Below are 27,604 nucleotides of genomic sequence, written 5' to 3'. Positions count from 1 at the left end.
TCTTTTTCAGCGTACGCCAGAGTGATGAAGAAATCTTCTCAAGAACTATACGGCCTCATCTGCTACGCCGAGCTACGCAAAAAAGTTGGCGGCTGTAAGTGAAGGCTGTACATGTGTCGCCTCTTTAAAGCTGTTTTGTGTGCAAGTGTTTTTCAGCTGTTAGTTTTTGGGACACAAGGGACGTGATTAACGCTGCTCCCTCCCTGTCATGGGGGACAGCTGCTCCTCAGGGACCACCGTGTCGTAAACAGCTCTGTGTTTTGTCTTTGACAGTAATGGATGATAAGAACGTGACGAAGCTGAATGAACTAATCCAGCAAGGGTAAGTCAGTAGTAACAATACATGACCCACTGTATTACATTTTTATGATGAATAAATGGCTCTTTGTACATGCACACCTTGGCTTGTCAGGTGTGTGGTTTATGGTTTTAAAGTCCCTGTGAAACGGAAATCGAAGCATATTGGTAACACTTTACAATAACCATCATTTATAAATGGTTAACAGATAGTTTATTAATGTTTAATCATCATTTATAAACCGTATATAGGCCATTTAGAATGGCAAATAGAAAATGTATTAATGTTGAACTATAATTTATAAATGCCAAATAGAAGGTATATTAATGTAAGTTGATAGTTTCTTTACCATAAACAAACAATTACATTATAATTCTTAGTTTATTAATAGTTTTGCACTCATTATAACATTTTTAACACCATATTAAGTATGTTAATGATTTCAAAATGATTCTTATACCTTTAAGAAATTGTTTGAAAACATTTAAAGATTAAATATGTATAGAATTTTGTAAATGATTAATGATTGGTCTATAAACCATCTATAAACATCACTTAGATGGTTATTGTAAAGTGTTACCAGCATATTTAGCTTCTGTGCTCTAACTTATTTCCCAGTGAAATGTGATATTTGAGTGGTTAACAGTTACAAGAGGGATTCTGGGCTGCTAAAAGTTGGCGGGCTTAGAGTTTAGCGCGATAGAGACACAGAGGACTATTTTGGCTCCACACACACCTTCTTCACCTGTTGTGAGATCACGAGGAAGAGATGACAGGGGAACTCAGCAGACTTTAAACTGGCTTTGCTTCGCATCAGCGTGGGTAGCACACGCAGTTAAACAGCACTTGGCCTTCAATGCCGTCAGCGCCTGTAGCTCCCTGCTCTTCCACAGTCAAATTCACAATAATCTGCTCTCCAAAGCCTCCCAGACCATAAAAAAGACCATAATAGACCTCAGCTACATTATTTTGGAGATCAAAAGTTTTTGATCACTGATGTCTTTGAGGCCTGAAACGCCTGTAAAACCTCTGGGCGATTTTAAAATAAGCCCCTAAAACCTGAAGTTTTTCTGGAAATTCAACAGAAGTGTCAACGCTTCTACTTTTAATAGTTTTTTCAGCCTCTGTAGCGGATAGAAATGAAATTCTAAAAGTATTTGAGAGCTTATACAAAACGAGTATCCGCTGTCCAGGCTTCAATGGGTTAACACACATCTCTTCCTCTCTTTGCTCTGTTAGCTACTACGACCCACATTTGGTAAAGTGTGGTGTTATATGACAGATATTGCTAGTCAGTTGCCCAAAGGTTTCATTTGATTGGATTCATTTTTGTAAATGCACTTGATTGCTGGATGACTTTTTAAACACTTACAACCACTTTACTTGGTTTTACAGGAAGAAAAAAGAATGTTCTATTTCTGATTTTTTTTAAACATACAGTACAGGCCAAAAGTTTGGACACACACCTTCTCATTCAATGCGTTTTTCTTTATTTTCATGACTATTTACATTGTAGATTCTCACTGAAGGCATCAAAACTATTAATGAACACATATGGAATTATGTACTGAACAAAAAAAGTGTGAAATAACTGAAAACATGTCTTGTATTTTAGATTCCTCAAAGTAACCACCCTTTGCTTACTAGAATATAAGACATGTTTTCAGTTATTTCACACTTTTTTGTTAAGTACATAATTCCACATGTGTTCATTAATAGTTTTGATGAATCTACAATGTAAATAGTCATGAAAATAAAGAAAACACATTGAATGAGAAGGTGTGTCCAAACTTTTGGCCTGTACTGTATATTTTGCATAATATCAAGAGATAATTGAATCGTTAACACAGGGATACATGATTCAAAATTTAGAAAATGTATTTTTAATTTCACTGGGACTTTTAGTACAACATCACATCTGCAAAAACACAGATAATCTTTCACTCTTTGTATGAGGTGATAAATATCAAATACAAGAATTCTACTACAGGAACAATTATAAGTACACCAATAATATCGCTGACTTTTTGACATTTTTCAAAACATTCTATAGTTTGGTATAATTGTACTTACTTCATGGCCTCTTTGTTGTCAAATGTTTTTTATTATTTTGTTGTTAATTGTGTAGCTGATTCTGTGATGTGTATATGATGTATTAAAGTGGAGATTTCACTGCTGTCCTGTTTGTTTGACCAGGGCCACCACCGTGCGCTCCAAAGGGAGGAACTTACGAATCAAAGCACCCATGTGCCGAGCACTGAAGAAACTCTGCGACCCAGATGGTGAGCATGTGATGACAGACACCCGACACACACTCTATACATACAAAGTAAACAAATGTCATCGCTGAAAATACAAACCGTGGCGCTGGTGAGGTGCAGGGTTTGTGGGGGCGGGGTTTTGGCAATAACAATGGCAGCGTGTGGGCTAGTGGCGTTTCCATGGTAACTCTGTGGGAGCAAAGTGAGGAGGAGGAGGGAGATGATGGAGATGACTGGTCCGACCGACTGGCACCTGCCCTTCTCCTCAATAACACACTTAGAGAAAACAACTGATTTAATAAGTGTTTATTTTTGGTTCTGTCTCAGTGCAAAAAATCTTGGCAAAGGGTCTCATGCTAGTATTTTTTTTTTTCCTCCTTAGTACCACTGAGTTTCTCTATTTCAGGGGTGTCAAACTCAAATACACAATGGGCCAAAATGTAAAACTTGAATAAAATCGCGGGCCAACATTGAACAAATAAACCTTTTAATATATACCAAACATGTTTTGCTTTAACATTAAATATGGAACCAGCAACGCTTATAAACATACAATATATAACTAAATAGTGCAGACATGCAAAATCAAATTTCAAATAAAAAACACATCAATGTCATTCATTTATTAAATAAAAATTAAATAAAAATCGTATGCCTCTTTTCTATTTGCATCCTTCTGATTTAAATATCAAAATAAACTTTTTCAACAGGTTAATAAATTCTGCCTTTCTTTTCGCCATTTTTGGGAAGGGGTAGCTGGGAGACAGCTCTAGCTTGAGGTTGCTATGACGACTGTCACAGAGGAGCGTCTCTGGGTCCTGTCCTGATTGACGCGCCAAAACAACAGCAGGGCATTGTGGGATTTGTAGTATTAGCGGTAAATGCACCGTATAATACCGGCGGGTCAGCTTTTGTAGTACAATAATAAGATAATAATTTGGTATTGCCTCGCGGGCCAAATAAAATTACACTGCGGGCCAAATTTGTCCCGTGGGCCAGAGTTTGACACCCCTGCTCTATTTGTTGGCTGCTAATCATTTGGGCATGAAAGAGAGCATATTCAACCCTTAATGAAACTTAATTGCATGGTCAGCTGTATTGTACTTTGCACGTGTTACTTTTTGCAGCTCTTTGGGTTCACTATTTTATTGTGCAGGTTTGGCATTTTCCTCTGGGCAGACTTTGATTTATATGACGCATAATACCTTTCATAAAACTCTTACTCTTACTTTAAAATCACCTGACCTTTTCTCCTCCAAGATCTTTGTTCTTTTTTTTTTTTTTTTTCATATATATCTTTATTGGGTTGTCAGGACATAATACATATTCAATCAGAAAAGACACACACACACATATACATGTATACATACACATACACATAAAACCAAACAAATAATAATAATACTAAATAAATAAATAAAATAAAAAGGGACATTTAGAGGAGATATACAGAATGCTTGGAAAAAACAAACAAAAAATAGCTATAACAATTTGTATATGTTCAATCCAATCCAATCCCCCTTTATTTGTATAGCACATTTAAACAACACAAACGTCTCCAAAGTGCTGTACATAAAATCAACAATAAAACAAACAATTCCATATACCAATCAGCAATAAATAATAAGTGTATAAATCTAAAATGATGCCATAAATAAAACGATAAACATAGTAAAATAAAAGATGTAGTTAAAAGTAGTAAAATAAGTAAAAGAAATAAAAGACACAGAGGACCACAAAACTCACGCATGTTGTGCCTAAAGATCTTTGTTCTTTGTATCTCATTCGATATCATCTGATCTCACTGTCTTCGTGTCCTCCTGCAGGAGTGAGTGACGAGGAGGACCAGAAGCCGGTGCGGCTTCCCCTGAAGGTGGCGGTGGAGCTTCAGCCACGGAGTAACCACTCCTGGGCCCGCGTCCAGAGCCTGGCCCACAACCCTCGCCTCAGGTCAGCCATGCATGTTGACCACGTTCATTATCACAAACGCAATCACAGGAGTAGTTAGCTTCAAATCAGACATTTGCATTTATTTCAGCAGTGATTGAGAAACGGTTTGCATGTAGTATTGCATTTAGTCCACTTATTACTGTCAAGTTGCAACACTCAAGAACAGTTTTTGTCCCTCTTTGCACCCGTAGAAAGCTCAACACTTGATCTGTGTAGTTCTTGCTACACTTTTCAGCAGCATAGCTCAATAATGCGTTGCCTATTGGTTAATGAATGCATCATCAAGCAGTTCATTAATGATACGCGTTTGCAATTGAATCACCAAAAGACTAACTGATTGACCATTAAGATCTGTCTAAAAACTTCTGTTTAGGGGTTAGCTTAAATCCAAAGTATATATGTATGGTATATTTTTGTAGCCTCAGAGCAGTTACCATTGCTCAGAACATTACACCTAACCACATATTATATAACTAAAGAGAAGGATGATATACTACTCAATGATATTATATTAACATACAACTCAAACTAAAACATATTTGGCCGTTAACAGATAGAGTACTGTTGCAGACCTAACCTTAGTAACTAATAAAAACCTGAGGAACATCATGTACAGACTGAGTGACCACAGTCTGCCAGTAGAGGAGGACAGACACAGACAGACCTGGCTGCCAGAGAGGACCGACTGCCGTCATTGTAATGAGGCCGCTGTAGAGACAGGATTACATTTACATTACAGAAACACCATCGAGGAATTATTTCCAAAAAAAAAAAAGTCTGACGGAGAGAAATCACCTGACGTCTGTAGGGAAAGAAACAAGTGTTACTGCTAAATATGTCACTTCCTGACACTAGGATGAACTTCTGATAAACATCCTTTAGTTGTATTACTTGTTTTATATTATTTTGTTTTATTACTTATTTTATTATCATTATTATTGTTATTGTTATTGTTATTCATTGAAATGTTTTGCTGTTCATTGTACTTCATAATACCCCCTTTGCAGCTTGTTTTTTTTTTATTGCCTGCATGTTCGAAATAAAGACAATCAATCAATAATTGTGCTTTGACAACACATAATAAATGTCATGCCAAAAGAGCCTTTTTGATTAGAACTGAACTGTAAATCAACAACAATCTCTTTTCTTGTCTTTTCTAACCCAGGATGGTTGTGGAGCTCCACAGGAAAGTCTCCAGTCTCATTGAGTATCTGAAGCAGAAGTGGGCGTACCACGACCAGCGGATTGTATCCTTTAAACCATCATATTGTTGGCAACTTTGTAGAGAACAATTTGCAATTATGCAACCATTTTTCTCCTATCAGAGTATGAAATATTAAAAATGTTATTAACAAGCTATTTCATCAGTTAATGGTCGTAGAAAGTAGAATCTCTCTGCATCCAGCTGCTAATACCATGCAACATTGTGCTGCACAGTACAACATTTTTTTTTTTTTTTTTTCTTCATTGTTTTTATTGCAGTTTTTGTTTCCATTCAACAAATCAAAATTGTCTACAAAACTAGACAAACAACAAAACAAACACAAAACATGACAGCTCTTACATAAAAGATGAACATATGGCATTATACACAAGGTGGTGGATCAGTTTTACATAACACAAATGACATTCAGGTGCACATCAGACCTTTTAATAGAGTGGAGGAATGGCCAGGTCCGATATAGTCCAAAAATGGGCGCCACACTCTGTAGAACTGATCTACACTGTGATGTATGACGTTGGTAAGATATTCTAAAGGGATCAGATCAAAAATTATTTTGCGCCAAGCACAGACAGAAGGAACCTTGTCACTGACCCATTGCAAAAGGATATTTTTCCTAGAAGCAAACGTTAGAATATACAACATTTTTATTCTTTTTTTGTGAGCAGTGGTATTGCCCTTCAGCTGAAAACATGCAAATTCTGTCAGTTAAATTAGATTCCTTGACACTGACGCTTCAGCTGAAGAGTCTGATGGAGAGGGAGGCTCTGGAGGGCCACCAGTCCAGCTCAGCCTCTCCCAGTAGATCCCAGCAGGAGGAGCTCTTTCTTTTCCCAGCTGAGAGCAGCACTTTGACCGCACTGCCCGGTGTGGCACGTGTCGTTCATTCCAAAGCCTCCTGCACTGTACACTGGTTAGAAAGTGGCAAGAGTCGGCCTAATGCCAAGGAACTGCCGGCTGCTCAGATTCTGGGTATCCACACGGCTCCACCTCTCCGGACCGGGGCTAAATCTGGACGGGGAGGCACTATCGGTACTGCCGGCGCTTCAGTGACTGTGTTGGGCGATAGTCGACGGACTGAGTCTCTCAACAACCCTGAACCTTCACAAGACGGTTCTCCAAAGGGAGAGGAGAGGAGACTTCAGTCAGATTGTGTCCCTGCTTCCTCTCAGCAGACTCTAATGGAAGAGGGGACTGAGACGGGACTGTCAGAAGGAGGGAAAACCTGTGTGAGTGTGGAGGCCAGTAGTGGTTCAACAGTAGCTAAAAGCGTGGAGAAGTTGTGCAGTGGTACAGAAAGCTCATCGGAGCAGTGCAATGAGGATCAGAACAGCAGCACCTCGTCCCCAGAGGCCAACCAGACCACTCCATCCAAACCTCCGATGAGCAGCTCAGAGGAGGGAACGTCTGCACCGGCAGCCAGAGAACGAGTGGTGGAGCAGATCAGAGGCGAGGGCTGGAGCGCCCGCGACGCGGAGAACGTCACCCTGGCGGAGCTCTACCTGATGTTTGGGAAGCCTGGCAAGCTGCAGCTGGAGTACGAGTGGCAGCCTGCTGCAGCTCTCAGCAACCAGGAAAACGGACAAGCCTTAGTGCAGCTCAAGCCCAGCAGGACAAACCGCGTTTTGCACTGCCTGCTCAAGCTGGTCGCCACTGAGGTCAATCCTAAACCTTTGGTAGGAATTAACTGTTACTTCTCAGTAGGGGTGTGCCATATCGTATCGTTCACGATAATATCGGTATATTTTTTTTATGGTTAAAAAAAATGCATATCATGATATTGGCAACATTCCTACTTCTTGATGTAGTGGTTTAAGTTGTTTTAATCACAAAAAGCTACTTACTCCCTGTAGCTAAACACATGCAGCTTTCAAAATAAGAGCACAGTGTGTTAATAGAATCCACCACAGAACTTACAAGAAGACAAAATAAGATGCCTTAAATAAAACATACAAGAACCTTTATTCTCCTTTACAAAATGTCATTAAAATATGCCCCCGGAACCCCTAAATGGTTATTTTTATTATTTTCTCATACTCAAGAGTCAAGAGTAAATTTTTTTGTATTTGGCAACTGTTGAGATTTGCACTTCACACTACATTTTAGATTTTAATTTATTTATACAGACTTAAAAAAAAATCATATTTTCTATATATTTTTAAGTATTTGGTAATATCGTCAAGAATATCGTTATCGCATAAATAGCCTGAAATATCGTGATAATCTTTTAGGGCCATATCGCCCACCCCTACTTCTCAGTGTTGTTGCTGGTTACCTGATGCTAATTTTAACTTGTGAACAAAACTTCTCAATGTTATTACAAATTGTAATTACACGTCGGCTGCCTTGGCTAAGTGTGATATTGACGAGCAGTGCAACTCTGCACCTTGTACCAATAAATTGAGAATATTAAAACTTTTATACATATTTAACCCATTGAAGCCTGGACAGCGGATACATCGTTTTGTAGTATTTGTATAAGCTCTCAAATACTTTTAGAATTTCATTTCTACCTGCTACAGAGGCTGAAAAATCGATTATTTAGTAGAAGCGTTGACACTTCTGTTGAATTTCCAGAAAAACTTCAGGTTTTAGGGGCTTATTTTAAAATCGCCCAGAGGTTTTAATAGGCGTTTCAGGCCTCAATGGGTTAAAATCTGCTAAAAAATGCACCGGAGAGGATGGCACGCTATGTGCACAATATCAGCGATTATGATGTAATAAGGGCCTAACTGTCAAACATATGCATAAGGTTGAAAACTTGTGGATCCAAATTTAACTTAAAATCAATATTGTTTTGTTGTGGTCTTAATCAAATACCACAGTGCCTCTGGAAGAAAAAGATACACAATTAAGTGTACAACATAATGTTGCATTTGTACAATGTCATCTTAAATGAACTGGGAATTGTCTTCTGCTACCTTTAACCCATTGAGGCCTGAAACGCCTGTAAAACCTCTGGCCGATTTTAAAATAAGCCCCTAAAACCTGAAGTTTTTCTGTAAATTCAACAGAAGTGTCAACGCCTAATAAATAATAGATTTTTCAGCCTCTGTAGCAGATAGAAATTAAATTCAAAAAGTATTTGAGAGCTTATACAAATACTACAAAACGACGTATAAGCTTTCCAGGCTTCAATGGGTTAAACTCAATTTAAATGGGAGAATTGCCTAGAAATGTACATGTGTAGAGGAAATGATGTCAGTAATGTGTCTTCTCTGCCAGGCTCCAGAGCTGTGCTCCACAGCCACATCACCCCTCAAGACGCATCAAGAGGAGCAGAACCAGGCGCTCACTCCTCCGGGGAAAGTTCCCATACCAGGTGTTCGCAGCCCCAGCTGTGGGCGGCAGCAGGCCTCGGTCCGAGGGGCCCGGCTACACCTGCCTAATGCTGGAGTCTCAGGTATTTGTGGATCTCTCTCACATACTCTAAACCAGGGGTGTCAAACTCTGGCCCACGAGGCAATACCAAATTATTATCTTATTATTGTACTATAAAAGCTGACCCGCCGGTATTATACGGCGCATTTACCGCTAATACTAAAAATCCCACAATGCCCTGCTGTTGTTTTGGCGCGTCAATCAGGACAGGACCCAGAAACGCTCCTCTGTGACAGTCGTCATAGCAACCTCAAGCTAGAGCTGTCTCCCAGCTACCCCTTCCCAAAAATGGAGAAAAGAAAGACAGAATTTATTAACCTGTTGAAAAAGTTTATTTTGATATTTAAATCAGAAGGATGCAAATAGAAAAGAGGCATACGATTTTTATTTAATTTTTATTTGATAAATTAATGACATTGATGTGTTTTTTATTTGAAATTTGATTTTGCATGTCTGCACTATTTAGTTATATATTGTATGTTTATAAGCGTTGCTGGTTCCATATTTAATGTTAAAACAAAACATGTTTGGTATATATTAAAAGGTTTATTTGCTCAATGTTGGCATGATTTTATTCAAGTTTTAAATTTTGGCCCATTGTGTATTTGAGTTTGACACCCCTGCTCTAAAGCCTCGGGTACTAAATGTACATTTAACTTCACTCTAGCTGATTCTCTATCAATATTGTAGCTGCAGAACTGGAACAGCAGCTACTTGGGTTTTTGTGTAACAAAGTCTGTTTGGCGTTGAAATTGATTTGAAATCAATAAGATGTTCATCCAGATGTTAACTGTAGTTGCTCATGTTTGTGTGTGTTTGGAACAAGGTTATAATAGTTTTGGATTTTTCATTAGTTTTAGTTTTAATTTCGTTGTGAATTTTTGTTTTCAAATTCAGTTAGTTTTAGTTAGTTTTTAGAGTGAGTTTTCTAGTTTTAGTTTAGTTTTTATTTTTTGAAAATGCTTAGTTTTAGTTTAGTTTTTATTAGTTTTAGTGTTAGTTTTTGTTTTTTTTGTAATGGGCTATGTGTTGGGTGCCAGATTCAAAGTGGTCATAATAAATTTTGCCTTTATTTCCTTTGGTTTATCATCTCAGCCCCAATAAGGTTATTAACTGTTTTGTATTTTGGTTCTAGTGTAAACATCCCAGTCTCAGTAAACATATTCACCATGTGTTGCATGTTCAAATAGAAACACTGAATTATGAATGAAAAAAGTTGACAAAAACCAAAACTAAGGACATTTTCACTATAATTTTAGTTAGTTTTGTAACCACACAATACAGTTTCAGTTAGTTATCGTTTTTTTAAAAACTCTAGTTTTTATTTTTATTTCAGTTAACGAAAATGTTTTTTCAATTCTAGTTTTCGTTATTTCCTTAGTTTTCGTTAACTATAATAACCTTGGTTTGGAAATGACACAAAGAATGTTCAGTTACCCCTGAAATAATTGCTGTCTTCATATGATAAGTCTTACTTGTTCCTCAGGTGGACGTAACCTCCCCCGCTCTCTGCTGGGCTCGACGGCGGGCAGCGACTCAGAGAGTGTGTTTGCCGTCCCCACCACGCTGCCCCCCAACAGCTCTCGGCACAACAGAATGTTTTCCCCCAACAAGGAAGCTGAGCGAGCCCTCAAACAGCAGCTCGACTCCATCAGTGTAAGACAAATTGTTTTTGTCATTATAACTTGTTGATGTTATACATTTGTTTTTTCTATTATCAGTTTATTACTTTCTAATAACTATGAAATTTTAGGTGGAGGCTTTAAATAAATAAGCCCATCTGGGTTTTCTGCCTCTCCCTGCACTTTACATTATATGTTATTTTTGTCATTTTATGTACAGTAATTCTAACTGTGCAAATAAAATAAAACCTAAAACAAAGCAAAGCAATAGTTTTCACACCAGTTCACAAAGACTATATGTATATGTTGTCAAGTGTTAATATTATTATGCTTTTCTTCCTTTTGCTTTTTTTAACAGATGCAGTCAGATCTTTTATTTTCAAGACAGAGAAAACCTCGAAACAGACAACTACGGAAACCCCTTGTAGTCCAGGTAAGAGAATAACACAAGGGTGTTACAGTGTCACAGTGAACTTTAGCACATCTCTGTTGCTTCGTACAGGAGTATAAACTGCATTGAATAAAAAGCTGCCTGTTGAACATGTAGTCTAAAACATTGCGGCTGAAAAATGTTTAGTTTTAGCTCTACCATTGCCACAATAATTACAAATGCTCCTTCAATCTGGTAGCCCTGTTGTAATGAAGATGCAAATACAAAGATCTGAATTTGAAAGAAGTTAAATGCTAACTAATATAGTCTAGACGGAATTGTCCAAAAAGTGAAAGTGAGGAGCATTTATGGGTACAAGTCAGGAACCGGCCTACTTTACTTATTTCAAGTGTGCTGGATAAAAAAAAATGGTTCCCAAGCGAAATTTTGAGTTTTTGACCTTCACATTTGCATATAAAAATGGCGGCCAAATTGCCCATCTTGCTCAGTCGTTGGACTATTCTTTTTAAGTAGGCAATCAAAGATGAGGAAATTAAGTTTCTAGATCTATAGTCTAGAGTCAAAGCAAGGATATAGTGGAGGCTCAGTGTCTTTATACACATATATATATATATATATATATACATATATATATATATATATATACTGTTTGATCCCCGAGAATGCCCTGAAAATAGGGACTTCTGGACCAGCTCTCCACTAAGGGGTTACGTTCCATACACTATGGATTTTATCACAATAAGTGGTACAGGAACTTTATAAGCTGGTGGCGAGGAGAATTCGCCTAGCCTCACTGCCTGATGCGGGCACCTGCCCTGCTTAAGCCGGAATAGCACCCGTGGGATAACCCATAAACCACAGATACCACGCCGGCCGCGCCCGTTTGACGGCAGCTCTCCTCTAAACGATCCTTGCACTTGGTGAATTGCTAGGATGGGTTTAGTTACTAGTTTAGTAATAAAAGCTCCAAGGACAAGTTCAATTTGTTGGCTAGAGTTAACCTGTAAGAACCTTTTTAAACACACAACCTTATAATACCAAAAGATTTAGAAACCTAATGTCCACTACTTCACTTTAAATGCAATTGAGAATTTATTGATAATATAGCAAGGTGCAAGCGTACAGCATATAACATTTCAAAAGTTGATTACAGATCAAATTCAAAAGAGTATAATAATAAAAATGATTATTGTATGATTTGTTTCTTACCCTAACCCTGACTTTCCTATGTTAAATGAGGCTGTAGCTGGGATTTGAAATCCATCCGATTTAGAGAGGAAAACGGGAAAAGTTGCCTGGCCAAGCAACTTGAATCGCACTGTCCGAAAGATGGTCTTCAGCCGAGGCAATCCACTTTGTCCAAAGTCAGAAAGGTCCTCGTCCGAAACCGCAATCCAAAAACAGCAAGAACAAAGAAAGAAAAATCCATTAATCCATCTTGACAAATGTTGGAGGTGGTTACCCTTCAAAACTTATCTCTCGTCCTCATCTGTCAAAATTGGAAATCTTCCTTCTTGATGTAAAACGTCCTGAAAACCGTCTTCTTCTTTTAGTTGTAAAAATCCAAGTCCTACCACTGATGTGGTCGATCGGGTGTAGTCCTCAAATCCAGAGAGTTGTAAAAGTCTTGCGGCTCCTCGTGAGGGATGCAGCAAGGGGTAACAACCGAATTTCCTTGAGCAGCAGTTTTTATACACCACCACTCCCTATCCTTAAGGGTTTCATATTACCATTCCCCAAATCATCGTCCTATTGGTTTAATTCTTCTTCTAACTATGATTCTGCTGTTGTCCGCTCGATCCTCCTCTCACGTCTCCGTCCTTTAAGCAAGTCTCAACATGCCTCAGTCCAGCTCCGCTCTTGTTTCAATTGCTCTTTTTCTAACGGCCTCGCCCTAACTGTCTCTTAGTTTAACACAATCATCAGAATTAATGTCACAGTCATATCATCTCTTAGGAACACCTCAGTTACCACACGTACTATTATACTGATTATTATTGTATTTTAACTCAACAGTTAAATCATTTAATCACATCAACATGTTAATATTATTCCACATAAAAATCATTACTTACTTCATATAGTTCAATCATTTCCACACCCATTATGTCAGATCAACAGTAGTCAATACAACGTCATGCATATAACAGATCATCATTGTTCATAATTAAATCACCTCAGTGTCACAGTGCCCTTGTGTATTACATCATGTTGGGAAAGTACTGATTTCTCCAGCTTGCTCTAATGCTGGTAAGTCCCTTGGTTTTCCAGTCTCATACCATTTTGTTGGTGTATGGCTAATAGGGATCTCAAATAACCTCCAGATTACTTGACACCCCCTCCTTGAGATCACTCGTAGCCTCTTTTGTCCTCGTCCAAGGAGATCTCGTCGTAGAGTGGAGTGGGTGGTGCTGCATTGAACAGAGAGTCGGTTTCACTTACTTCTTCAATGGTGATTACCCCGGCGTCTTCCGTAGGGTCGCCGGGATGTACATCAACAGCTGCGACAGCTGCTTCAGTGGTCCTGGCGTCGACAATTTTGGAACCCCCTGGACTCACGTCAGGACTCAGGACCATGGCGTCCGGGCTCTTGATCGTCACAGCTGGGCTCTCGATCATGGCCACGTCGTCTGGCTCCTCTCCCAGGTCCTGATGTGAATCCACACGTATTTCCGGCCATTGGTCCCCAGGGCGTGCGTCTTGTTCTGGGCCAACGGGGGGTTTCTCAGTCGCTTCTCCCTCATCGGAATCCTTGGCGTAGGAGAGGGGTAAGTCATCGAGGTGAGCAAGATCTGCCATGAAGGTGGACATATCGACTTCCGGCTGGCCGGGGTCAACTACAGAGGTTGAAGTATTCACTTCTCGCTCAAGCAAGGGCATGCTGAATTCCACCTCATGGAGGTCTATGAGTTGCTCAGGGTAATTCTCATAGTACCACACTTGGTCCACAGTCTGGGTCTTGGTGTTCACAATGGTTGGTTCCAGCGGCGTTGCTCTGGCATAGGGCAAAGGATCCAACTTTTGCCCTATGGCGATGATTGTGCCATTCAGGAGGTGTGTAGTGACCGCACGCTCCCCATCGTCGAACCTCCAGAACACAGTGTAGGTAGGGTAGTACACATGGCGAGAGGGATACCCACGTTTGCTGCCGCTCTCTCCTGCACGGATGGAATTCCACTCCATCTGGGCTCGGGCAATTAACTCCACCATTCTTTCGTCCGGCACCTCGGGTAGGCAGACGTTGTTAAGGGTGGTGACCACTCCTGTAGCATTCCCGAGAGGGAAACAGCGGTGTTGACACGGAGTACACCATAATGCAGAGCAGATCTCCCAAAGGTATCCGGCTGCTTCCACTGTAGTCTTACACTGGGCGCAGCGTACTTCTTCCGTTGTTGTAGAGTCGATTTTAGCGGTTATTGGACCGATGAAGGTATTCAGGATCTCTGCGGCTGATAGGGAGCCCGGTGACCCGAAGTCAGGAACCGCCTCGTCCCCTTCTCCGCTCTCTTGGCCTCTGTCGAGTGCCTGACTGAGGCGCTCGACTTCATCCCTCGGAGCGGCTTGAACGAGTGGTCTGCCCCCTCCTGGGGCTCGGGTGTCCTCATTGTTGGCTCCGAAGTCACTGAGACGATCCTCGCCTGAGTCTTGGCCCGCCTGTGAGTCTGAGTCCGAGCCGGACCTTTGGGCTCCGTCGTCTTCCTCCTGATCCGACTCCTCCGACCCTGAGCTCGCTTCAGAATTCGAGTTTGCGGCTGAACCTTGCTCTGCCAGCATGTCCTCGTCGGTCGCTCCCGGTTGGGTCGAATCAGGCTGCGTCTCCTCAACCTGTTCGTCCCCTGGGTAGTCTCCCAGTACGTCCTCTGGGTTGGGTGCACCTTCCCCGTCTGAGGCATCTCCGGTAACGCTGGTACCCTCTTCTATTGGATATTTTTTCCGCATCTGCTCTCCTAGCCTTTCCAATTCATGTACCTCCCTCACGTAGTCCCCATGCCAGCTTGTCGCACGTCCAGGGTGCACGTCCAGCACACAGGTCACCTTCAGGACCTTTGCCGTCAGTTTCACAATAGAATCGTACTTCTGTGATGGGCTTATTATGGTGGTTATTAGTCCCTGCTGCCAGCTTGACAGCACGCCAATCCACCATCTCAACCACTCTTTGACTTCTTTCTTAGTTGTCACTTTACGGGGATTTGGCAAAACAACTAGTGCTTGGCCACCCATAACCGTGTCCGCATAGAAACTCTTCTTGTTGCTTAGGTCCGTTTGCATTCGTTCCCCCAGCTGGCTCTCATCTCCCATCATGTGCTGGCGGATATGAGCCGCGATACTCGGGCTCCAAGTATCAAATCCATCCCCGAACATGTACACTCGGTGTGGGAGAATACCGCTTGGCTTGAGTACTTCATACTCACGTTTCTTTCGGCACTTCAAGGGACTTGCTTCTTCGTCAAGGTCCCTTAGGTCCACTAGTGGGTACGGTTCTCCCGCTGCGCCCGCCATCCTGCGACACTTTGGGCTTCTTTCGTCGTCTCGAGTCGTCTGTCTTTCAAAGCCTCCCTTAGCGCTTCGGGTAGGGATGAATTTCAGACTTTGGGTTATTCAGCGCCGCTCTCAGGGACTCGCTCCTCTGCTTTTGCGGTCGCTCCTTTCTCCGCTTCCCCGCCCAGGGGTCACTCACGGAGCTCTGGCTCTTCTTAAACAACAAAAAGATCACCAGGCAGTCCTGCTTGCCTGCAGACTGCTTCTTCGGCTCTCTGACAGATGTCCTTTCTGCCTCAAGCCTTTCTCTTTTCTCAGGGGTCGTTCCACACGAACAGCGGCGACTTGCTCCCGCTGGGGTTCTTCCGAGGGCACGACAATCTTCTTTTTGTCACGCCCCACGTTGGGCGCCACGTGTTTGATCCCCGAGAATGCCTTGAAAATAGGGACTTCTGGACCAGCTCTCCACTAAGGGGTTACGTTCCATACACTATGGATTTTATCACAATAAGTGGTACAGGAATTTTATAAGCTGGTGGCGAGGAGAATTCGCCTAGCCTCACTGCCTGATGCGGGCACCCTGCTTAAGCCGGAATAGCACCCGTGGGATAACCCATAAACCACAGATACCACGCCGGCCACGCCCGTTTGACGGCAGCTCTCCTCTAAACGATCCTTGCACTTGGTGAATTGCTAGGATAGGTTTAGTAGCTGAGAATAAAAGCTCCAAGGACCAGTTCAATTTGTTGGCTAGAGTTAACCTGTAAGAACCTTTTTAAACACACAACCTTATAATACCAAAAGATTTAGAAACCTAATGTTCACTACTTCACTTTAAATGCAATTGAGAATTTATTGATAATATAGCAAGGTGCAAGCGTACAGCATATAACATTTCAAAAGTTGATTACAGATCAAATTCAAAAGAGTATAATAATAAAAATGATTATTGTATGATTTGTCTTACCCTAACCCTAACTTTCCTATGTTAAATGAGGCTGTAGCTGGGATTTGAAATCCATCCGATTTAGAGAGGAAAACGGGAAAAGTTGCCTGGCCAAGCAACTTGAATCGCACTGTCCGAAAGACGGTCTTCAGCCGAGGCAATCCACTTTGTCCGAAGTCAGAAAGGTCCTCGTCCGAAACCGCAATCCAAAAACAGCAAGAACAAAGAAAGAAAAATCCATTAATCCATCTTGACAAATGTTGGAGGTGGTTACCCTTCAAAACTTATCTCTCGTCCTCATCTGTCAAAATTGGAAATCTTCCTTCTTGATGTAAAACGTCCTGAAAACCGTCTTCTTTTAGTTGTAAAAATCCAAGTCCTACCACTGATGTGGTTGATCGGGTGTAGTCCTCAAATCCAGAGAGTTGTAAAAGTCTTGCGGCTCCTCGTGAGGGATGCAGCAAGGGGTAACAATTGAGAATTTATTGATAATATAGCAAGGTGCAAGCGTACAGCATATAACATTTCAAAAGTTGATTACAGATCAAATTCAAAAGAGTATAATAATAAAAATGATTATTGTATGATTTGTCTTACCCTAACCCTGACTTTCCTATGTTAAATGAGGCTGTAGCTGGGATTTGAAATCCATCCGATTTAGAGAGGAAAACGGGAAAAGTTGCCTGGCCAAGCAACTTGAATCGCACTGTCCGAAAGACGGTCTTCAGCCGAGGCAATCCACTTTGTCCAAAGTCAGAAAGGTCCTCGTCCGAAACCGCAATCCAAAAACAGCAAGAACAAAGAAAGAAAAATCCATTAATCCATCTTGACAAATGTTGGAGGTGGTTACCCTTCAAAACATATCTCTCGTCCTCATCTGTCAAAATTGGAAATCTTCCTTCTTGATGTAAAACGTCCTGAAAACCGTCTTCTTCTTTTAGTTGTAAAAATCCAAGTCCTACCACCGATGTGGTCGATCGGGTGTAGTCCTCAAATCCAGAGAGTTGTAAAAGTCTTGCGGCTCCTCGTGAGGGATGCAGCAAGGGGTAACAACCGAATTTCCTTGAGCAGCAGTTTTTATACACCACCACTCCCTATCCTTAAGGGTTTCATATTACCATTCCCCAAATCATCGTCCTATTGGTTTAATTCTTCTTCTAACTATGATTCTCCTGTTGCCGGCCAGATTACTCCTCTCGATCCTCCTCTCACGTCTCCGTTCTTTAGGCATGTCTCAACATGCCTCAGTCCAGCTCCGCTCTTGTTTCAATTGCTCTTTTTCAACAGTAGTCAATACAACGTCATGCATATAACAGATCATCATTGTTAATAATTAAATCACCTCAGTGTCACAGTGCCCTTGTGTATTACATCATGTTGGGAAAGTACTGATTTCTCCAGCTCGCTCTAATGCTGGTAAGTCCCTTGGTTTTCCAGTCTCATACCATTTTGTTGGTGTATGGCTAATAGGGATATCAAATAACCTCCAGATTACTTGACAATACATATATTTGCAAAATACCAACTTTTAAGATGAAATTAAGCATTATTTGTGTCATTTTTTAAGGCCGACATAAATATTCAATCAATATCACTTTTAAATGTTCCAGTTGGTATTTTGCATATATATATATATATATATATATATATATATATATATATATATATATATATATATATATATATATATATATATATATATATATATATATACATATACATAAAAAAGACACTGAGCCTCCACTATATCCTTGCTCTGACCCTAGACTATAGACACAGAAACTTAATTTCCTCATCTTTGATTGCCTACTTACAAAAAAACTAAGGGGAAATGGTCCAACGACTGTGCAAGATGGGCAATTTGGTGGCCATTTGATACAAATTAGAAGGTCAAAAACTCAAATGTTCGTTTAGGAACCATTTTTTTGGACTCAGCACCCTTGAAATATCTAAGGTAGGCCGGTTCCCGACTTATACCCATAAATGCTCCTCACTTCTTATAGAAGGCCTTTTTTCTGAAATCCGTCTAGACTGATAGGGTTGGGGAATTGATTGAATACTTTTACTGTAGATTTCTTTATAGTGCCTCTCTGTGCTTTGTTAATAAACTGCTCTTTCACAGCGAACACTCCTGCCCCGAACTACAGGAGATACTCCTCAGCACGTCTGCTCCTTCTCCATCCTCTCCAACTCCTCCGCCACAGGTATTCTTCACACATCACATTCCTGCAGTAAAGTTTGATGTCAGCAGAGGATAGAAATGTTTAAAAGAGTTTACTTCCCTTATAACGTAGCATGATCTGTTAACTTTTAACCTATGTCGTACTTCCTGAAAGTATGTCCTAGAATAGGCTTGTTTATGCGTTACTACTGGTAACAAATTATAATGTGTCATTTCTATTTTCAACAGCAACTCTGCTAATCTCTCACTTCCTGTTTCTTCCCCCAGGAACTGGATCTTTCCGGCCAATCCACACTCGCCTGGCTCCTTCCTCCCGGCCCCTCCTGTCCAAAGCTTCCCCTGCAGCGTCCAGCTCTGCAGCAGCCAGCCAGCTCTCCAGTATGTACTGCTTTTATTATTTCATCTATATTTCTCCTCTTTCTGTTCCAGACTACATTGTAGGTGGAGGTTCATTTATATACAGTGGCGTGCAAAAGTATTCATACCCCTTGGATGTTTCACCCTTTTGTTGCTTTTACACATGAAATCATGGTCAACATAAAATTATAAATTAACAAATTTAGGTAACACTTTACAATAACCATCATTTATAAATGGTAAACAGATAGTTTATTAATGTTTAATCATCATTTATAAACTACGGAAGCCCTGAACCGCAAGTGAAGAATTTTTATTTTAAATGTTATCTTGTTATTTCGAGATCATATCTCGTTATTTGAAGATAATATCTCATTATTTCGAGATAATAAACATATGTAAAAAAAAAAAATAAGAATTAAAAAAAAAAAATCTTCCAAATTTTTTTTTTTCTTCAGATATTATCTCATTATTTCGAGATAATATCTCGTAATTACGAGATAATATCTCGTTATTTCGAGATAACACACCTATGTAAAAAAAAATAATTTTTTACATAGGTGTGTTAAAAAAAAAAAAATTTCTTCACTTGCGGTTCAGGGCTTCCGTAATAAACCATATATAGGCCTTTTAGAATGGTAAATACATAATTTATTCATGTTTAACTAACTAAATCATTTATAAATGACTAATAGATGGTATATTAATGTAAGTTTATAGTTAATTTACCATCAACAAACAATTAAATTATAATTAATAGTTTATTAATAGTTTTAGTTGCACTCATTATACCATTTTTAACACCATATTAAGTATGTTAACGATTTTGAAATGATTCATATACCTTTTAAGAAATTGGTTGAAAACATTTAACAATTAAATATGTATAGCACTTTGTAAATGTTAATTATTGGTTTATAAACCATCTATAAACATCACTTAGTTGGTTATTGTAAAGTGTTACCCAAATGTATATCAAATTATATTGACAATGATTTAATGTGTAAAAGCAACAAAAGGGTGAAACATCCAAGGGGTATGAATACTTTTGCACACCACTGTATGCTGCACTGTTAAAGCTTAGAGTATTAGTTAGTATTAGTTATTAGTAAAGAAAAGCAATAGCACATATAGATATGCTTTTTTCTTATTTTAAAATTCCCCTTTAATTGTGTTTTAATCACATATTTTATGACATGGCTCCTTCTCTAAAGGTGCTCAACAAAATAGAAAGACTACATAAAAAATAAACAAAATAAAACAATTTAAGAGAGTTCTACATTTTTTGACCTGTCAAATTAAAACTCCCAACATTAATCAATGGCTGATTTACAGCTTGTATACTATTCTGTCCCAGTAAAAGACGTTTTACACACCACCAACAATGTACTTAATAAATAGTTTTTCTTCTGTGTCAAATTAAGCTTACACTACTGGTCAAAAGTTTAAGAACACACCAACTTTTCCAGAATTGAATTGAAAATGATGCAGTTTAATGTCTCAGTGTACTCTGAAATGAATGCACATTTGCAACATTTAAAATTCTTTATTGAGCATGATAGTGTTTTGAAAGTAAAAAAAAGATTCAAAATCACATTTTATGTTGGACTAAAGGACTAAAAAAAGACACAAAATGACAAAAAAGACACATAAAGACACAAAATGACTAAAAAAAGACACAAAATGACCAAAAAAAGACACAAAATGACTTACAAAGACATGTAAAGAATTCAAAAATGGACAAAATAGCCCAAGACTCCATAGAGTTAAGTTGTTAACCCATTTCTTGTTCCCTGAAAAAGGCCTACTTGTATAATTCTGAAATGTACATTATTTTTCAGTTTTGGTTAAGCTTACCTTTTTTTATTTACCTCTGGCAGTTCACCACTTACCTTTGTACACTTTCAAGCTGTTCATTTGACTTGAACTGCTTGAATTTCAATAAAAAACTGGAAAAATTGGGGTGTTCTAAAACTTTTGACCGGTAGTGTATGTAAATAAAGGTATTTTTGTGCAATACTGTGATTTTTTTAAAAATGTTATCCAAAATCCAGTGTGAGTTTATGAAATGATTGGGTTCTTTATTCTTTACTCCCACGTGATCTCTGGCAGTCGGTCACAAAAACTCTTTTGTGTTAAAGTAAAAAGACAAAAGAGCATTCTTCCACCTACTCTGAGTGTTTTCCCCTTCATGGTTTCAATTGTTATATTTAATCGCTGAAGCTTTATTTTCCAGTCCACTATCTTCACTTGCTCAGTCAATGTAAACATTTATCATCTTGTTTCTAAACTGTCTAATATTCTTTCAGGTGCCATTGACCTGGCAGCTAAGTCTGCAGGTATCATCCCTGCCAGTCCCCGTCGGGAGCTCGACTCTCCTGCTGTTGATGACTGCGAGCTGCTCGGCGCCACGCCCATTGTTGATGCTGAACCAGACTCTGAACTCCTGCAGGGCAACGCCCCGGAGGTCAGCAGCACACACACACACACACACAGGCTGATATCAACTGGGAGCTTTTTTTCAACAATATTTTTTATTGAAGTTTCAAGTGCATATCAAACTTTATTTCTAATATACAAACATTTTCATTTATATCCCCTCGAACATACACTACTGGTCAAAAGTTTTAGAACACACCAACTTTTCCATAATTTAATTGAAAATGATGCAGTTTAATGTCTCAGTGTACTCTGAAATTAATGCACATTTGCAACATTTAAAATTCTTTATTGAGCGTGATAGTGTTTTGAAATTAAAAAAAAGATTCAAAATCACATTTTATGTTGGACTAAAGGACTAAAAAAAGACACAAAATGACCAAAAAAAGACACTAAAAGTCACAAAATGACTTACAAAGACGACGAAAGAAAAGAATTCAAAATAGCCCAAGACTCCATAGAGTTAAGTTGTTAACCCATTTCTTGTTCCCTGAAAAAGGCCTACTTGTATAATTCTGAAATGTACATTATTTTTCAGTTTTGGTTAACCTCACCTTTTTTTATTTACCTCTGGCAGTTCACCACTTACCTCTGTACCATTTCAAGCTGTTCATTTGACGTGAACTGCTTGAATTTAAATAAAAAAATGTTAAAATTGGGGTGTTCTAAAACTTTTGACCGGTAGTGTACATTCATTCACACAGACAAAGAAAATGAGTAAATAAAATAGACAGTGACAACAAACATCAAACTAATGCATCAACTGGGAGCTTGGCTTCACTTGATGTCTGCATGTTTATGCTAAACAGCTATTGCACAAATCTCAGTTCTTATATTTGAAAATGATCAAAACTGGTTTCTAATTTCATACCGCTGCATCCATGGTGGAATGTAACTAAGTACATTTACTCCAGTTCTGTACTTAAGTACAATTTAGATTTACATGTCCTTTACTTGAGTATTTCCATTTGTGTAACTTGTGGAGCTTCTACTCCATCACAGATATAGTACTTTTTACTCAACTACATTTAGGCAATCAATTCAAAATGATTATGCATTGTTATAAATTAAATCACAAATCAGCATATTAAGTAGTTACGTTTAACCCTATTTTGAGAACATTAAAATGCTGCTTACATAAATGCATCTTTGAAGGAAATAAAAAGTTAGATTTTCTAATAAAACAGCCCACATTAAGAGTTACTATTTGTTCTTTTCACAGAATGGTCAGCCTCCTCCATCTCCTGGAGTACCGGGTGGAGGAGACTCTCTCCTCTCTCCGCCCAGCGTGGCCTCGCTGCTGGACATCTCCCTCCCCGGCCCCCCCGAAGAGGCTCTCGCCCCCGGAGAACCTCAGACACACATCAGTGACTCCATCATCGAGCTCGCCATCAACTCTGCCCACTATGGTGTGTGTGTGTGTGTGTGTGTGTTTCTATCCTCCATGCTAGCATTTACATGGAAACCTAACGAGGGCTGTATTAATTTCTTTAAAAATTACAAATTGTGCTCGGGTATTTAAGTATGTTATTAAAATAGGTTTGTTTTGGTGTTTTTACAGTGGAAGAAATCTTTTAACATCCAGGGTTATTCTAGCCTGGGTATACCCAGACTGCCTTGCGCGCTCAAATTTAATTTTGAACCTCCATCCAGTCTGGCAACCAGAGCTGTTTCTTAGCCCTGTTTTAGGATCCATTCACAGAGCGGGGAGGGACGGCAAGACGATGACGCGTACTAATCGGCACTTGGAAGCTTGTAGTTTTCTTACTGATCCAACATGGCTGCTGCAGACGCGAAACTCTCTTTAGCTGTAGATGGTGTTTTAAATAGTTTAGAGCGAAAGTTGAAAGGCGAAAGGTCTCTGGGGGCTCCGCTGTCCCCCGGCTCGTAGCCAGATCACCGGCGTTACGGTAGCGGGGCTAATAGCGCCGTGAGGCGCTAATAGCAGCTTGTTTATTGCCCATAAAATCAGTGGATGTGTGTGGCTGAATGACATGAGGGGGAATAAAGCGTGAAAATAAATAATCTTGCAGAAAGCGAGAACTGGAGAAGCAAAGCAGCAGCAACACTCTCTCACAGACACACACACAACAAACATCCATCTCTGTTGCTCTACTACGTCATCTGGTATAACTGATCTGATTGGCTAAGAGCTACCTACAGACGCTTTGATAGACATTCTAAGCGTCCAATAAACGGCTCCGGAGGATCGTAAACCACACCTCCTCTACGGAGAAATGAACGGCTGGTTGCCAGACTAGATCTCTTTTGAGATTAGTCTGGTGTTAGCCAGGCTAGGGTTATTCAACAAATGTGTGTAATTGAACTGCCTGTTGTGCTGCAGGCGAGGAGGCTGCTCTCTCTCCAGCCAAGCTGAGCAACACCGACGGCTCCAAGCTGCTGGCCTCGTCTCCCTCCGTCAGCCCGTCCAGAGGCTGGATCCCCTCGCCCAGCCACGACCCCCAGTGGTACCCCAGCGACTCCTCCGACTCCACACTGGGATGCCTCCTCTGTAAGTCTTTTTCTCTCAAATACACTTACACACATCACAGAACTTTTTTCTGGCTCTGCTGAACTCTAGATAAACCATACAACTTAAAAGTCAGACAAATTGTGACTGTGGATTAGCAGCAGTCTATGTTTCTGCCTGTCACACACTGAGTGACACACAGCTGTTGGTTGTTTTGTTTTTTGTTTGTTTTATTTTATTTTTTCTTCTTTTTTTTGCTGGGACACTTAGATTGTATGAATTATACAGTACAGGCCAAAAGTTTGGACACACCTTCTCATTCAATGCGTTATCTTTATTTTCATGACTATTTACATTGTAGATTCTCACTGAAGGCATCAAAACTATGAATGAACACATATGGAATTATGTACTTAACAAAAAAAGTGTGAAATAACTGAAAACATGTCTTGTATTTTAGATTCCTCAAAGTAACCACCCTTTGCTTACTAGAATATAAGACATGTTTTCAGTTATTTCACACTTTTTTGTTAAGTACATAATTCCACATGTGTTCATTAATAGTTTTGATGAATCTACAATGTAAATAGTCATGAAAATAAAGAAAAACGCATTGAATGAGAAGGTGTGTCCAAACTTTTGGTCTGTACTGTATATTGATTGTAAATATTGTTCAATGATTGTAAATATTGCTTTCTTTTATTGTTATTAGTTTTTCTTTTCTTTTAAAATGAATAATAGAATTATAATAATTTATTGTAAATATTGCTTTCCTTATCTTGTTATCTTTTTTTCTGATGCTTGCTTTGGCAATATATACATTGTTACGTCATGCCAATAAAGCCAATTGAATTGAATCAAATTACTGAAGGAACTTATAAAGTTACACATTTTATGTTTAGTAAATTTACACAAAGAACTCTTTGTGCCTCCAAACTTTCCTTCTCTCTTGTTAATGCACTAACGGTGACGCAGCTGCAGACTTCCTCTTGCAGCGATGTCCCATAAAGACGACTTTGTCCACACTCTTCATGTGTGCTGTCAGTTTTACTCACTGTCTGTCTCTCGTCCTTCCAGCCAGCATGGTGTCTCCTGATAAGGGCAAGCGCACCACCCTAACCCCCTCGGGCCCCTCCAGCGGCACGGCTCTGCTCGGTCCTAGCCTCCTGGACTGCAACTCCCATGATTCCTTTCAGTCCCGTGGCCTTCCTGATGTGGCGGAGGTAAGTTGGGCCCTTTTGCAATTAACCCATTGAGGCCTAAAATGCCTGTAAAACCTCTGGGCGATTTTAAAATAATCCCCTAAAACCTGAAGTTTTTCTGGAAATTCAACAGAAGTGTCAACTCTTCTACTAAATAATAGATTTTTCAGCCTCTGTAGCAGATAGAAATGAAATTCAAAAAGTATTTGAGAGCTTATACAAATACTACAAAACAATGTATCCGCTTTCTAGGCTTCAATGGGTTAAAGCTGCCTTCAGATGATTAGAAATTTGCTCTTCACTCACAGTGAAGTATACAAAAAGTCGCTACCTTTTAACAAACCTGGTAGCCTCATCTTCCTGCTGACATCTCACTGTGCGTTACTTTTGCGTTACATTTTTTCATATATATCTTTATTGGGTTGTCAGGACATAATACATATTCAATCAGAAAAGGTACAATTCACCCATTTTTCCCCCTTTTAGAACAACCCCCCGCCCCCCGAACCAGAGAGTTACATTCACATAAAATAAGCAAAAAACAATAAATAGTAATGATAATGAGAAAATACAACTCTCTCCCCCTCAAAGAAAAACAGGAGGGGTGAACAGTAGCCAAATAAACAATAATAAAAAACGAAAAATAAAAGTAAAAATATACATACATACATACATACATACATATATACATATATACATACACATAAAACCAAACAAATAATAATAATACTAAATAAATAAATAAAATAAAAAGGGACATTTAGAGGAGATATACAGAATGCTTGGAAAAAACAAACAAAATAGCTATAAAAATTTGTATATGTCGTGCCTAGAGTTTGACCACCAAATCAGTATACTAAAAACAATTACTGACCATTTAAAAGTTATATCAATTTATCTTAGTTAGAACCATCTATGTTAATCATCTAACGATGAAATAGACTGAATTAGGGAAAGAATGGGATTTCAAGTTTTATAAAAGTTGTCGGAGCACCCCCTAATTCTGTACTTGATTTTTTCTAAGTGTAGAAAACTGTGTGTTACTTTTGCTGGCAAGATCTTTTTTTTTTTTTTATTGTTGTGTTCGGGGTTGCAAGATGAGCATGGACAAAATTCAGGACAGGGGAGTTTGGGGTGGGCTCGCCTCCAGTACGTAACATTAGTGTCAACAAACAGTAAAGCCTTAATATTTCTTCTTCATTTTACCTGTCATAACGTTTTGCGACTTTAAATGTTTCTGAATAATCAAATATTCCAATTATTTCCAGGTTTATGTGAAAATATTAAAGATTTTCAACGTGGTGTCAGACTTTTTAAGACTCCTTTGAGCCAGACCAAGGGTATCGTTTCCCCAGTTCTCTACATAGAGAAACACTTTGCATAGCCATGCGTAGAGCAGTTTTACAGTTGGCAGCTTAAGGGATATGTCGTCTCCTACAGATGAGCAGTTTTGCATTTATTCCTTTACTTCGGTTGCAAACATTTCATTTGCCTGTCTAAAAATGTGCTTCCTTGTAAATGGTATGACATTGCAAATCACTTGGAGGATTAATATCACTCTTATGTAAATATGAAGCTGCAGTCAGTAACAGCTTAACAGCTAGTCTGTCTTTGTGCAATGGTAACAAAACCCTTCAGACTTTTCCTTTTAAATTGCAGAGATCCCTTAGCCTGGGTATACCCAGACTGCCTTGCGCGCTCGAATTTAATTTCGAACCTCCATCCAGTCTGGCAACCAGAGAGGTTTCTTAGCCCTGTTTTAGGGATCCAATCACAGAGCGGGGAGGGACGGCAAGACGATGACGCGTACTACTCGGCACTTGGAAGCTTGTAGTTTTCTTACGGATCCAACATGGCTGCTGCAGACGCGAAACTCTCTTTAGCTGTAGATGGTGTTTTAAATAGTTTAGAGCGAAAGTTGAAAGGCGAAAGGTCTCTCAGCGGCTCCGCTGTCCCCCGGCTCGTAGCCAGATCACCGGTAGCGCCGGCGGTCTCGCCGGTGATCTGGCTCCGAGCCGGGGGACAGCGGAGCCCCCAGAGACCAGCAGCAGCTTGTTTATTGCCCATAAAATCAGTGGATGTGTGTGGCTGAATGACATGAGGGGGAATAAAGCGTGAAAATAAATAATCTTGCAGAAAGCGAGAACTGGAGAAGCAAAGCAGCAAGCAACACTCTCTCACAGACACACACACAACAAACATCCATCTCTGTTGCTCTACTACGTCATCTGGTATAACTGATCTGATTGGCTAAGAGCTACCTACAGACGCTTTGATAGACATTCTAAGCGCCCAATAAACGGCTCTGGAGGATCGTAAACCACACCTCCTCTACGGAGAAATGCATTGTTGGTTGCCAGACTAGACCTCATTTGAGATTAGTCTGGTGTTAGCCAGGCTAGAG

At 39.6% G+C, this 27,604-nt stretch overlaps 1 protein-coding gene across 1 annotated transcript in view; it reads left to right on the top strand.

Annotated features, from left to right (window-relative positions):
• The window catches only part of cramp1 (cramped chromatin regulator homolog 1), a 35,728-nt gene that overhangs the window by 6,831 nt on the left and 1,293 nt on the right, over nt 1-27,604 (top strand). Inside the window, exons 5-19 of the mRNA XM_059348227.1 lie at nt 11-94; nt 274-322; nt 2,495-2,580; nt 4,386-4,509; nt 5,675-5,756; nt 6,472-7,407; nt 8,957-9,134; nt 10,599-10,768; nt 11,093-11,167; nt 18,673-18,754; nt 19,000-19,110; nt 21,399-21,556; nt 22,751-22,937; nt 23,873-24,040; nt 25,076-25,221. Coding sequence (XP_059204210.1) covers nt 11-94; nt 274-322; nt 2,495-2,580; nt 4,386-4,509; nt 5,675-5,756; nt 6,472-7,407; nt 8,957-9,134; nt 10,599-10,768; nt 11,093-11,167; nt 18,673-18,754; nt 19,000-19,110; nt 21,399-21,556; nt 22,751-22,937; nt 23,873-24,040; nt 25,076-25,221 — 2,636 coding nt within the window. The remainder of the gene's footprint in view (nt 1-10; nt 95-273; nt 323-2,494; nt 2,581-4,385; nt 4,510-5,674; nt 5,757-6,471; nt 7,408-8,956; nt 9,135-10,598; nt 10,769-11,092; nt 11,168-18,672; nt 18,755-18,999; nt 19,111-21,398; nt 21,557-22,750; nt 22,938-23,872; nt 24,041-25,075; nt 25,222-27,604) is intronic.

The sequence above is a fragment of the Centropristis striata genome, chromosome 13 (assembly GCF_030273125.1).
Source record: "Centropristis striata isolate RG_2023a ecotype Rhode Island chromosome 13, C.striata_1.0, whole genome shotgun sequence".
Taxonomy (NCBI): domain Eukaryota; kingdom Metazoa; phylum Chordata; class Actinopteri; order Perciformes; family Serranidae; genus Centropristis; species Centropristis striata.
Note: the sequence above shows the minus strand (reverse complement) of the source record. Positions and strands in the feature narration are given on the sequence as shown.